This window comes from Aspergillus mulundensis, assembly GCF_003369625.1.
Source record: "Aspergillus mulundensis strain DSM 5745 chromosome Unknown scaffold_13, whole genome shotgun sequence".
NCBI classification, from domain to species: Eukaryota; Fungi; Ascomycota; class Eurotiomycetes; order Eurotiales; family Aspergillaceae; genus Aspergillus; species Aspergillus mulundensis.
The window spans coordinates 322,099-336,005 of NW_020797901.1; the positions used below are offsets into that span (position 1 = coordinate 322,099).

The following is a 13,907-nucleotide window of genomic DNA, read 5'->3' on the forward strand; positions in this document are numbered from 1 at the left end:
AAATGCTGTCTCAACGATAGCATTTATTGCTGCACAAAACATAGAATGACGAGAGCTTGATATTGCAGGTTGGAAACCTAGGTTGATCTCTGTCTCAAAAAAGCGGATTATCCAGAATGCAGCGCTCGTAATCTTACATGAGGGTTCATGGCACATATAGATCTGCAAAATGATTTAAGAAGATGGCAGAGACCGCGACGCCATCATGCCTCCTCTTCTTCGTCGCCTTCAAAGTCCTCGACACCAAGGAGCTCGTCTTCGTCGTCAACAACACTGCTGTAATCACCTCGTCGAGCCGCGAAAGAAGCTCGGGATGCGTATGGGCGGGGATAGCTCCTGTTACGCCCAATGCGCATATGTCCGCTAGCACTCCGCCACAGACTTGTAGCTAGCAATGGGAGCGTTTTTGCAATAGCCACAACACCAGCGATGATGGTGATTGGGATCGTGATCAGTGCAGAGTCTCGAGAGAAAAACCCATGCGCCTGGGTTGACGATTCTCCAAGCCGAATCTGGCCAAACTTGCCATCCCATCTCGTATAGACAAAGTAACCGACAGCCCCTGCCAAAGCAATCGGTGTCACGATAGCGAAAAAAAGTGCAGTCCCACTTATGCCATGTTTCTTATCGTACTCCTCTTGTTTCCCAGGACATGGCACTGAAACCTGATGGTCCAAGTTCGAGCCACCGTGACATGTCGTCTGAGGGATGCGACGGTATCCCGTAACTTTCCAGTATTCGACGGCCTCAGGATGTGCTTTGCAAAATCCAACAGGGTCCTGTGGCTCCAAGCCAGTAACAAGTTGACATGTGCCGTCGTTTTGACGCTCGAAATTATAGTCACTGGCCCGGGTTAGCAACGTCAATACAGCAATTAGGACACGTTGTAGGGCAAACCCACCATTCGTAATCAGCGGTGGTGCAGGTGCAGTTACTTTCAATACTATGCAGATGAGGTCCTCGCCAATTATTCCAACACTCGGCTGAAGTCTTCTTGCGACGGTATTGTTCAACATGTCCAAACAAACAATTGTTTTCCTGGAATGGATGCTTTGGATTCCAAAGCTCATAGTCGTCACTGATGTCGCCGCCCTTGTCAAATTCGCAATCCCTATCGTAAAGCCCGCTGAAGTCAACATTGATGGTGACAAGTTCGCCCGATCTTTTACCCCACAAAAGGAAATTCTTTGAGGTATCCGAGGGTACAGTGGAAATGTCAAACACCTCTATTTCCTCATCTGAGAATTCGTAGTCCCGCCAGGTGGTGCCCTCGTCGGTGCTATAATGCAGAACTTTGGTAGACTTCTGCTCAGGCACAATTGCAATCACAGAGCCGGAGTCACCATACTCCCACATATATCTACCTTTCTTGACAGACTTCCAGGTAATTCCACCATCCTGGGTCATGAAAGTGTCTGCTTCATCTTTGCTCGTCAGCACATCTCCCACGTTGCCCAAGCCCATCATCAAGCCAATTGCTGAACCAGAGGAAAATGTATCTCGCGAATCTGCGCGTTCAGTATATCCGTGAAGATGAAGTGCACAGCTCTTGGTACCTTTCCCTTCAGCGACGGAACATGAAAACTTCTCTCCGTCGGCGTTTTTGGCCGGGGGTGTTAGGAGTGTCCATTCACCACCATCATTGTGAGTAATCATCGTCCTAAGCTTCTTAGGCGCCCCGCCGGGGAGCCCGTCCACGTTACTGACAATATTAGCAATTATGACACCCTCCAAAGCCCGCATTCGCTCAAAATCAACATATCCAGGGGTATTCTGGTTCACAGAGTCCAGGCTGAGGACATAGGTTGTGCCGTTGCTGTTACTCTTGACCAACGAGCCGTATTCAGAGTGGGTCATATTATTGGCTTCCACGTATAGAAAGATGGCGTGTTCAGAAGTGTCAAGCACAGTGTAGAGACTTTCATCTGGCACCACATTGGGGGGAAATTTCAAGTCGGCGAATGTCACCCCATCAACACTCACTCTAGCCTTTAATGCTCTGTCACCTTTGTTTTTGCGCGACGCAAGGATGATGTACTCGGGCCTGGTCGCATATGATACAATATTCTCATCCACAACCTCCCATTCCGAAGAAAACTTTTCGTCGTTTGTGGACATGAGCCGTAGACGCTTGCTTTCATCTTCGTTTTCATATTGCTCACAGAATACGAGGTGCAGGGTGTCTGGCTGATTTTCCCTATACTCGAACTCGCACCTCTTGGCGTGGCGCAGAATGATTTTCCAAGAGTCTCCTCGATCATCGCTAAAATAGGCGTTGGAATGACAGCTGCCGGAATCGCAGTCTTCACCTACCCAAAGCAGCCAGTCCCTTTTAGATGGGTGGATCCTCAGGGGTGGGGAGCTCGCATGGCTCGGAGGTTTCTTCGTCTTGAAAGACTCAAACGTCACGCCTCGGTTGATGGTGTAGAACACCTCTTCGCTATCGGTAAGGAAGTAGGCAGTGTCCGCAAAGTGCTGATGTGGAATGACTGACGTCACGCTCGTGCCCTTCAGTTTCTGCTGCCAGGTCTTTCCATGGTCATGAGAAATTAGTAGCTCCCCGTTAGTGGTGTGCAGTATTATTGTCTCATCTTCGCCGATGTTTGACACCTGACGTTCCAGATAGCGATAGGCTGACACATCTGACTTGAATGTTCTCTGAGTCGAAGTAATGTCTTTGCCCTTTGCTCCTCCCTTAACATCTTTGCAGGGTAAGTCGATATCTTCTTTGTCGAGATTCACTCCACCTTCCCGGATGCAAACATCACCGGGAATCAACCTCCAGCCTGACGGAGCCAAAAAAGTGTCAGACGGTTCTGAGCATGTCCCATCTGGTGGATTAAAGGATTTCGGTGGAACGCAGCCTTTGCCGTCTTCGGTCCGTGCGGTTTGGCACTCAAAGTCCTCAGCAGTACATTTGCAGGGTTCAAATATCGACATAGAACTGTTGAATGCCTCCGCGACGAAACAGTCAGCGCTAGCCTTTCTGCGCCTAAAAAATTGCTGAGATCCCATTAAGCAATCAGGGTTTCCTTCAGGAGTGAGCCGAGCGGGCCAATGCATATCAAAATCGTCATCTTCACATTTTCGTTCGTGCAAGTCCTCAAAATCAATCGAATAAACACAGTATTTCCCCTTTGAATGCCCAAGGACTATGAATTTCAAGCTTGTTGAGTCCGGTGTCGTGGTCACAGTTGTAATGGCGTCGATCTCATGAGGAAGATCAACCGACTTCCATTCTTTCCCATGATCAAGGGAGTATTCAACCGTCTTCACTTTAGGCGCATCGCTGATTGCCACCAAAACAGCGCCTTGATCCCCGATTTCGTACAGGTGTGGTCCTTTGAGAGCAAGACGCCAGGTAATGCCGGCATCGTCACTCACGTAAAGGTCGCCTTCTGAATGCTCGCCAAGATAATCACCTGCGTTACCTATTCCCATCACCAATCCGGGCGCAGGACTCGAGAAAACGCGTCCTAGGTTAGCGTCCGAGTTAACTGAGTGTAGGTGCACCTTCAGCGGCTGAAATGTCCTTCCATCATCGAACGAAATCTGACTGACAACCTCTTTCCTTGAGCCGCCTTCAACCTCGCTCGGGTTTCTGACAGTATTCACCAATACTATCCCTTGTATCACAGCTAATTTCTCAAAGTCGACTAGGCCGCGCCGGCCACGGTTCGTGTGCTCAATGTTCCGAGTAAAATAGGTGCCATCTGAATTGGAAGTGAAAAGCACACCGATACCGTTGAACTTGTCAGTAAGCACATCGACTTGGAGACTATAGTTCGTGCTCTCAAGGATAGTGTAACTATTTTCTTCCAAACGATGATCTCCAAAGTCTGCTCGGTGCCATTTTTCTGTGTCAGTTGTCACATATAAGGCTTTCTCGGTAGTGCCCTGGGATTCCACTGCAGCGACCATAAAGCGCTTGACCTGCGCAACACTGGTCACACCAGATACTGGGCGGCCATCCTGAAGCTTAGCCTCGATACCTTGGCTGCTGAAGTAGTCGTCCGAGTAAACCAACCGAAAAGCGAACGTCGAGGATGCCTTCAAACCTGGAACTACACAAATAGTACGCTTTTCCAACTCATGCGAAACTTCAGATTCTGTCCCAAAGAGAGGATTGCCGATGCCCCAGTAGCAGCCCACAGCGCTTTCTGTCAGCACCTTTATTGTACCGAAATCATCCGTAGTATAGTATGACTTCAGCGTACATAGCACGCACGGTCTGGTTTCAAAGATAACCTTGCTGGAATCCCGTCCATGGAAAGAAAGAGGGCCAGACTGTGGACTTTTGAAATGAGCTCGATCAGGAATCTCGAAAGGCTTCCACGTTTTCGCTTTATCCGTCGTCATCCAGTGTTTTCCCTCTCGACCCAGCGCATAAGCTTTATTGTTGTCAAAAGGATGTGGGTAGATGGAAGTGACTCCTTGCTTCATGCCATCTTCCTCAATCACTTCCCAGTGCTCACCAGCATCGAATGAACGCAAAAGCTCTCCATTATCCAGATTTAATAGAACCGTGTCGGACTTCTCGAAATAAAACATAGCATACGGTTTATCATGGAGTTCGTAACGGCTGATTCCGGGCTCCTCCTTCTTCGCAGCGCTCGGTGGCAGCCAAAGCGCCAGTACGAGGCAAGCCAGAAACTGATACCACCGAGATATCATGTCAGTCAATCATCGAACATTGAAAGGCTAGAGAGATTCAAGTCACAGTGAGCGAGACATCTGCAAGACACCTCGCGACAGCGTTCGAAAGGGTGAGGATATTGAATCGTGAGGTGAAGACACAGGCGATATATATTAAGCAAGAATGAAGAAAAATATAGGGCTTGATTAGAGAAATGAGAATTCTCCGCAGTTAAACTGGGAGGTTGAGGACCACCTTGCTTGCTCTGACCGTGGCCTTGAGCTCACGATCACGTGCTCGTGGCTTACGATATTGCACCTACCTACAGTAGGTATCTTCCCCAGCCGGATGATTAATGTGCGGATCCGGGGAGTAGGGAGTCCTGCAATTTTGGGCTATAAAAGTCGGCCTCCTGACGTTACGAAGCTTGTCTAATCTGGGCACTTGCCCTCTCTTCGGACGTACGAAGACTGCTGCTTTGTCAAACCCAGAATGGATGGCTCATTACGACCGACCTTACTTATCTCGATACCGTCGTCCGATCCCAGCCATAACCATGGATCACCCAGGCAGAGAGCTCCGCAATCCGCCCCTCCGGAGCTGCTTTTAAAGATGACCTTGGGCGGTGAGTGAAGTGAAGACATGATATAGACCTCATCTCTGACGTCGGCATCCCTAAAGATAAGAGATCTCGGCGGCATCGCAAAGAGGGCAAAGGTAGATCTCGGGACGTCCTGTTTCCACACAGAATGCATAATATTTCCTCAAGAACAGGCGCCAGAGGCTCATTATCGACGTATCGGGAACAGGACAGTGAAGATGATGGGCTGCTTCGATCCATCACTCAGGAAACTACTCGATCGCGCTGGGGCTCGGAATCTACTGGCTTAGGCACCGGAAGCAGGAGAGGCAGTGTCCTCGATGGTGTTGACAAGGATATTCGCCTCGGATCGATTAAGCGACCGGAGGAGATACACTCTATGGATGACTTGCAGCGGGTTAGGGACCGGCGCAGCAGAGGAGAAGAGTATTCTATACTGCCAACACTCCGGTACCCCTAGGCTGATCGTTGTCTACCCCAGGTACCTGCGTTCTGCACTATCCGCCATTGGAACTATTGCCACCGATGTTACACGCAGGTTGGACTACACTTATTATGGGCTTCTGGAAAAGATTGCAGCACTCAACGTCACCGTCGCCTCTTTTCAGGAGCTATCGGACACGGTCTCCAAGCTGTTTGACGACTTTCAACGAGAGACCACGGGTTTGGAGCAGGACCTCCGGAAACAGATAGGCGACCTACACGAATTCCAACCACAGGTGCAAAGGATTGAAGCATTGGAGAAACGAATGAGGGACAGCAAGACAAGGGCTAAAGTGCTCGGCAACAGGTTAGAAGCAATGCGGAACGAGGTCGAAAGATGGGATAAACGAGAGATGGAATGGCAGATGCGAACGAATCAACGGCTACGTATATTCCGGGGTATCGTTACTGCAGCTATACTAGCAGTCCTGCTCGCCATTGTCTTCCAGCACTGGCCAAGCGACGAAACGACGCCCGGCTTTAGGGCAGTTCCAAAAGCCTTGAAACCCCCAAACATTCCATCCCATGTACCTTTGCCGAAGAAAGCCGTTGCTCGGTCTAAAAATTCGAAGGGCGAGTACACCATGACTGCAGAGCCGTCTATCCTTATGGACAATGGAAGCACAATACAACCAGATACGCCGACCTCGTCCGGAACAGAGGCAGCACCAAGGCCCCCGGATTATGACCCATTACGAATTCTTGATGAATTATGATCATAGATAAGTGTGTGAGTTTTGCGGATAGCCGGGATACCCATTTGACATCAAATGTGATTGGCAAATTGTGCATATCTTATTTGAGCATTCATTATCATGACTACGTTCTGTATATGAGATTTACACAAAATAGGCAAATCACCACTTTAGGCCTCAGCCGCGCCTTTCTTCTTCTTCTTATCCTCCACAATCTCAATGTTGGATTCAGAAATCCCCTTCCCATAATTTTCCAATAGCCATTCCTTAATGTCCTCACAGACATCACCCTGCACTGTGATCTCCTCGATTCCAGAAGCGGACTTTGTGACAGAGGATCCCGTCGCAAACTTCTTGCCCAGCTCCTTGGCCACTTTCTTGTTCTCTAGCCCGTAAACTTCGAGCCCTGTGATAACACTAACATGCTTGCGTTTGTTGCGCTCGACACGCTTGATCTGAACCTTCGACGTCGCTCGTCGTTCTGCATCCCGCGCTTCCGCCGCCGCCGCCTTCGCTTCCTTCTTTGCGGCATCCTTGGCCGCGCGCTCCTGGACGGATACGGAGAGGGTAGAGAGGTTTGCGCTTATGGTTTCTAGATAATGTAGGCAGACCGGTTAGCTTCGCCTTTGGTAACTGAAGTGCAAGTTGAACAATTACCATCAGAATATAACCGCTGATACTCGTCCGGCCGGTTATCTTTCAACCACTCTTGACATTTCCTTGCCGTTCCGCCGAACTCGCAGTACTGTAGTGGGACATGTTAGCTGCCAACACTGGAAATTATGCTGATGGCAGTTGTGCCTGAATGCGGTCATCATAAGGACTCGGGAGGCAAGAGCAGGATAGACGGAATTGGAGGGGTAAAATCGATCGTACCTCTGGAGGTAATGTGCAAACTATTTAATCCGACATGACTTTAGCATCGACTCCTCAAGACGCTGTCTTCCACATCAAGACACCCAATTCCCATACCCTGTACGTAGTCGGGAGCTCCTAGAAAAAGTGCTACTCACCTCCACAATATGTGATTTGCCGAGCTTGGATTTCTGCTGGTGGCTGCGCGACCTCTGCCATGTTGTTTCCCTTTTAAGGAATTGGAATGAAAGTGGACTAGAAGGGGCGGCGCAGGATTCGATGAGATTGTTTGACAATATATTGGATAGCATCAGATACCTCCCTCGCCAGTCCAGAGACGCGGGGGTGAATGTTCGCTGCGCTAAGCCGTTTCTGTGCTTCATCCACTTGTGCCTCAGGCGGGCATAGTTAGTCATACACTTGTAGGGGCCTGCGTACAATCAATCGATATTCAACTGTCCAGTCTCTATGCTATAGACCATGTTTAGGAGTTCAAAGTGACTGTCTCATATCATAGATACTTACCATGTTATGGTAATGCCATGGACCATAGCTGGGCTATCAAAATAGGTATATCTTGATCATTTGCATTCCAGAGGTTGTGTAGTCAGGCATAATTCTACTGTGCGTGTATCTCGGCGTGCGCGCAGGCTGCTAATGTGCTTTGCCGGGACGCTTTAAATGTACTTCGTATGGAGTACTACAACTGTGACGCAGCAGCCTCGCATCGAGAAATCTTGGGCATAACGGGGAATGATAAGTTCTCCGCAAGCTCGATGAAGAACTGAAGGTCCAACCGACCGTCGACGTACTCCGTATGTACCGGTACTTTGTTCTGCGTGGCGCCTATCTTAATATATTTATCCCTGCTATTCCAAGGGCGAGACTGAGTTATGTTACCATCTACGGAGTAGTAGTGGACGATATCCCAATGTGGACAAAGTACTTACATCTGAGTCTCTTGGTTCCGTCAAGCTAAGTAGCTGAGAATGTAATATCAACTCCAAAACGTTGTGATGTCTACCCATTTTCCTTTTCAGACAACTCAAATGGCAGGCGTTGGAGTCTCGAGGTAATGCAGTCCCTCAAGTCCGTCATTTCGGGGGCTGGTCAGTACGTTATCTGCATCCTGAACGGTCAACCAAGACCGATGAGTATCTACGGAGTATACTGAAGTCTGGAGCTGCACGTTTGGGGGAAACCCACTTGGTACGTTGCCTTATCAACATATCAACTCGGGGAACGTGCCGATAGCACGTTAGGCAAATCCTCTGTTTCATCCGAGGTTCCGATGCTCGGTCGTGGCAATCATCTTTCATCGAACGCTCCGTGAAACAAGGCAGACTCCGACTAAGGCAGGCAGAGCCGTCCCTTTAGTCCGAGTACTAGGTTCTTTCGAAAGGCCCGTGGTGCTAGCTTGAATCGCTCTGATAGTTGTGATCCAATGACAAGACATACTTTGACACCGTCCGGGATGTGCAGATGCAAGAGCACAGACATCCGCCAAACTAAGGAGCAGCCACAGCAGTGGGGTCGGAGCCTCGGAGGTTTTGTCTAGACATTTCTCGTCTCTCTGGCGAGTCAAATCCAGCGGGGTACTCACGGTGCTTGTCATGTTAACCATCCCCATGTGAGAGGGCCGTTGGAGACCGTTGCAGGTGGATGTAGTGGAATGCCCTAAGTAGCACTAATAATAGTCGCAACCAGCGATGCTTATTACGTACTAACATGCGCTGATTCATATATCGCAATAACTATGAGTCCAGCGCCCCCTCATATATGTCTGGGAAGCAAACCCTGGTTTTGGCGCACATCCACCTCGGATTGTGCTATCTGCGATGATTATGATAGGCGCAGTCAAGGCTCCGAGTCTTGCCTAGAAGCGAAGGACCGATCGATGCTCTAGGTGGCTTTGCATGGCGGCAAAGCTAATATGGCGCCGCGTGGAATTCCGTACGCTTTGCTTACCATCGAGCGCAAGAGCGTACATCCCCGCCAGTTAACAAGACGTATTTGACATAGCTGAGAAAATCTAGACCAAGGTGAGACAAGATAACCAAGCGCTGTTCTGCGGCCGTGGCCCAGAGATGGAGATTCCGATAGTCTCCCTGTATCAGGAGCATTGGCGCTAATTGTGAGATGTAAATAGGCCCTCTATGGACCTTTCGAAGCATGCCTACCCCCTGCAACGTGCGCCTTCCGTCCCATTGGGGGACGACGTTGTGAATGCGCAAAAGGCAATTCTTTGGTTGGCTTCGCACTCGCACCCCTTTGCTACTATCAAGCGGCGATAGAACAATCGCCGCCATGTTTCGCATATGCACATCGGCTTGTCAACTTGCATAATCAGAGCCGGAGAGCAGCCACCCGGCTGCGGCCGCGGTTCTGGAACATGTTGGCCAATTTTGGCTTCCTGATATCGATATGTATGAAGTACTGACTGCGGAGGCGACGATTGGATGGCAATTAGAATCAATCCACAAGTTTTGTGCTCTTGTAATAATACTGATCATGATGTGGTTGTAACGTCTCTGGACAGGAAAACCTTTGTTGAGACAAAACGAGAGCCAGATCAGCAGAACAGGTGTAGTGATATCGACGCAAAGCATGAAGCGTTACCGGGGCCCCATTGAGTGTGGAGCAGAAACAATTCTGGTGCCGCCGCTCAGGCTATCTTCCCGGTTGGCCTTGCCCAAGGTCCTCCAATGCAATGGAGTTGAATGGGCACGAGTCAGTAGCGCATATTGCAAGCCTCCAGCGCCGCTGGCGTACGAACCTTTAGTCGCGCTCTCTTAAACAAGTACACACTGTCCCATCGAAAGTCAAGTATAACAGGAGGCTGAAACCGGATTGCAGTCTCCAGCGCGGACCGGAATCAGAACCAACATTGAGCACTCTTATCGCGTCAGCGGCAGCGATCAGCACGCAGTGCCAATAGGTAAGGAGATTCGCTTATCGCAATGTTATTGAGATAGGAGAATGTCCATGGCGCTAAGCCCTGCATGATGATGTGAATACTCAACGCCCGTGCATGGAACTTGCAAGGGGCCTAACGTCTTTGACCGGGATGGCAGACTGCTCGCGGAAGCCGCAAAATAAACACCATCGCCACCTCAAGGAGCGATGCCCGGGTTCTTCCGATCTGTATCAAGGAGATTTGGTTCGAAGGTGGTTCAACCTTGTTGAAACTTGGAATGGTAATGCGAAGATCGAGTAATAGACTTTCAGGTTGCGCAATGGCAACTCAATTCGAGGACTCGTATCTCGATTCTCGAACTCGATCAGCGAGAGGACGACCATTGGCTGATTTGTTGACGGATCTGGACCTCGAGCGGGACCGGAACCAGGAGGAGAGCATTCTGGAGAGGGGAAGAACAAAGGAACAAGCTCGATCGCTCTTGGTTAGCGGCGAGCACAGAGCTCTGGGAGGCTGGACAGCTCACCACCTGGGCATGCAGCTGTCAGTGAGAGTCCGATAGCCTACCAGCCAAAAAGGATTAATGTGACGTTTGGCAAGTTAGGCCCGGCCTAGTGGCAACCTCGCAGCTCGCTCCATACTCCGTAATCCACCATATCAGGCCGATCGTCCGATCGCTCTGCAGCCAGATATTGAGCCTTGCACGTTAATAATATCTCCTGCTCCAGACACCCTGGTCGTCCATGTCCTGCTTCTTGTCCTCCGACAGCGGGGATTTTTACTCTCTCGATAGTCGCAGCGCCAGAGTCTGAGCACCGAAAAGGCTTTCCGAGGCCATCCCCATTCCCCACTTACATTCCTGTTTGCCTTCTAGCGCAACTTTCCTCCCTCTCCCTGTTGTCTAGAACTCCAGAACTTCCCCGGCCAAATGAAAACGGCGATCCCCGTTTATAAAACCCTCGGCCCCCGTCACCACTCTCGCCCTTTCTACTCACTGTACGCGTACCTCGGATCTTCCAGAGACTTAGGGAAACAGAAGACATTATTTATCGACTCTGCCCTTAATCATTGACTTATCGCCGCTCGTCTTCTGCAACCTGTCGATCCCTTCCCGGCATTGTCCCCGGTACTGAGTGCACTCTACTTTCATCAGTCTACCGCGAGTGGGAGGAGATCTTCGACTCCCGGCATAGATGAAGTTGATGCTCCGCTAATATGACTGCTGTGCTACCGTCCCCGGCGGACAGCCGTTTGTGTTTCTCCCCAGACCCAGTGGGCAGACAACCCGTAACGCAGAGATACTTCCTCGAAACAGATGATTCCATGGCGAAACTTCCGCATATCTATACGTCCGACTACCCAAGTCCAATTACATGTTCCGCAGCCTCTTCGTCTCCCTCATCGCCTAATTTCGCCCCGGTTGCATCGCAAAACTTCCCCCCTACCCCCACTTCCTCCACAGGTTCCGTGTCGTCCAGCGAACCTGGTGACCAAGACGATGAGTTGTTGTTGCCGGCGTATGATAGTGCATTCTTCCCCGAGGAACCCAGCGCCGCCTCCGACACTTCTGATATCTTGTCGGCGGACTCGACTCGCTCAGCTCCACAAATATCCGCGGCCGACGATAGTTCGGTTGAGGAGGAGCCTTCGAGGCATGTGGACTACCTCTCACATGAGTGGAGAGAAGAAGATATTTGGGCATCATGGCGCTATGTAGTCGCTCGCAGAGAGGTATATGAGAATGGCGTCAGGTTGGAAAACGCTTCATGGCGAACATGGACCAAATTGAGGCACAACTTGGGTACCATTTCCCCAGACACCCTCAATTGGTATGTTATCCTGACTGTATTCCCGAATGAGCACTTAAGCTTTGAACTAACAGATCAATAGGCTAAAGGATTGTGATGTGACCTGGTTGTATGGGCCCCTCAAAACTTCGCGTGCGCGAGTGAAGTCACTGAATCTGTCTCCTCCGCCGAGCTGCTCAGAATCGCCGAGCAATTGCCCTGACCGAAAATCTATCCTCAAGAAGAGGACTGCCTCAGAGACTATGCTTCAACGCTCATTATCCCAGCACACTCTTCTGCAACATGCCGGGGCTATTTTGAAAGCGCAGGAGGCCGGGCATTCTCGGAATCGTACAACGCTTGGCGTACGCCTGTCAGAGTTTGAGTTGGAGACTGATAAACAATCTGATGAGACACTTGAGGCCACTCGCACTAGATTTGCAATTTCTGTCTCGCCTTCAGGCGCTGGTTCGCCAAGTGAAAGACGTCACATCCATTTCAATAAGGAGGTCCTACAATGCATTGCCGTGGAAGGAAAAGACGAGGAAGAGGAATTCTTAGAGTTCGGAGGTGACTTGTCCTGGGACGATAGTTTCATTGTGAAACCAGCTTCTCCCAGCGGGGGAAGTACACCACGCGCCAACTCTAGCGGCGAGAACAAAACGATCGCACCTCTTCCCCCAACTACGCTCAAGTATCGTGGCGATACACCTGAGCCCCAGCCCTCTTCGGTCATCAATCCTTGGTCATGGACAAAGTATATTCCAGGACGTCGACTATATTCCTCATCTATAGGGGCGACAACGCGACAATCCCAAGGGTCACCGGGGGCTTTAGGCGATAGCCGTACTGATCCTGGCCATGGTCGGGATTGGACCCAAGATGTGGACGATTCGAGCAATTCGTGGTTTGTGGATCCAGCTGATGAAGACGAAGACGCGCAGAATTTCTATCTGGCTTCTCTGGGTTTCCGCTCGCAGGAACACGAACAACCATCCAATGTCGATGTTCTGGTTGACCGAGTGGTGGATACCGTTAACACGGCAAAAGATATCCTCTTCTTAATGAGGAACGTTGGCTGGAGGGGTTAACGATCTCGCAACAGCAGTACGATCACAAATTTTCTACGCACTGCATCTATTGGGTCTATTCTGCACATATTGCATTGCCGGAGTTGGGTTCGCATGGCGGTTCGTGTTCTATAGGAGGAAGCACTTCAGCTAAACTGTTGTCTAGGTTTTGGAGCTTGCAAAGCGGACTTCTCGCATTTGTGCCTTGGCCGGTCTTTGGGCGTTCGCTTTATCGAGTACGATTATGTTTATCACGATGATCCGTTAATAGATAATCTATTTTTGCCCTAAATTCAGACTACTTCTACATCACGGGTGAATCATGGCTGATTTCGATGCCCAGAGCTTCCCTGTGCTTGTGCCTGAATCTCATCTGAAGGTTGACTGGCCGTTCAGGAGGGTTACATGGAGTCACTTCCCCAAGCTGTCTCCCACATGCCATCCAAGACAATTTTTAATTAGTACGAGTGCACCCAAGAGATACCTATGTCAATGTGAACATAATTAATAATGGTTGGGGCACACGCCAAACCGAGCAGGGCAAAGCATGCTCGCCGAGTTTTGAACACATTGGAAGACAAACAATGGTATTTCACCGAGAAATCTACTCCGGAGTCCAAAGACTGATTGATTTGTACAGGAAGAAGATACCCGAAGAACCAGGCGACAATCCAATTGTGACGAAACCCGTCTAGATGTGGCGATGCATACATGAGAGAAATGAGACAAGAAACAAAAGTGTTGTAGATGTTAAGAAGGAATACTCAATGCACTCCGGTGACCAACAATACATGGCGGATGCCTAAGTCGAGGTGGTAATTCTCCTTGGAGGCTGAATACTCCAAACAGCCGACTTGAAGGGA

At 49.9% G+C, this 13,907-nt stretch overlaps 4 protein-coding genes across 4 annotated transcripts; 2 read left to right on the forward strand and 2 right to left on the reverse strand.

The window, feature by feature from the left end:
• Positions 1–203: 203 nt before the first annotated feature.
• On the reverse strand, positions 204–4,674 carry DSM5745_09700 (vacuolar protein sorting/targeting protein 10; the record flags this gene model as incomplete). Its single annotated transcript, XM_026751716.1, has 2 exons — positions 204–843; positions 902–4,674. The coding sequence occupies 2 exons, from the start codon at positions 4,672–4,674 to the stop codon at positions 204–206; spliced, it is 4,413 nt and encodes a 1,470-aa protein (XP_026599448.1).
• Positions 4,675–5,385: 711 nt separating this feature from the next.
• Positions 5,386–6,436, forward strand: DSM5745_09701 (uncharacterized protein; the record flags this gene model as incomplete). Its single annotated transcript, XM_026751717.1, has 2 exons — positions 5,386–5,663; positions 5,719–6,436. The coding sequence occupies 2 exons, from the start codon at positions 5,386–5,388 to the stop codon at positions 6,434–6,436; spliced, it is 996 nt and encodes a 331-aa protein (XP_026599449.1).
• Positions 6,437–6,585: 149 nt separating this feature from the next.
• On the reverse strand, positions 6,586–7,489 carry tma22 (putative RNA binding protein Tma22; the record flags this gene model as incomplete). The annotated part of the gene is made up of 4 exons (XM_026751718.1): positions 6,586–7,007; positions 7,073–7,160; positions 7,292–7,311; positions 7,429–7,489. 4 exons carry the CDS (start codon positions 7,487–7,489, stop codon positions 6,586–6,588), a joined length of 591 nt encoding a protein of 196 aa, XP_026599450.1.
• A 3,913-nt stretch (positions 7,490–11,402) lies between these two features.
• On the forward strand, positions 11,403–13,065 carry DSM5745_09703 (protein phosphatase regulator REG1; the record flags this gene model as incomplete). Its single annotated transcript, XM_026751719.1, has 2 exons — positions 11,403–12,016; positions 12,078–13,065. The coding sequence occupies 2 exons, from the start codon at positions 11,403–11,405 to the stop codon at positions 13,063–13,065; spliced, it is 1,602 nt and encodes a 533-aa protein (XP_026599451.1).
• Between the last annotated feature and the right edge of the window lie 842 nt (positions 13,066–13,907).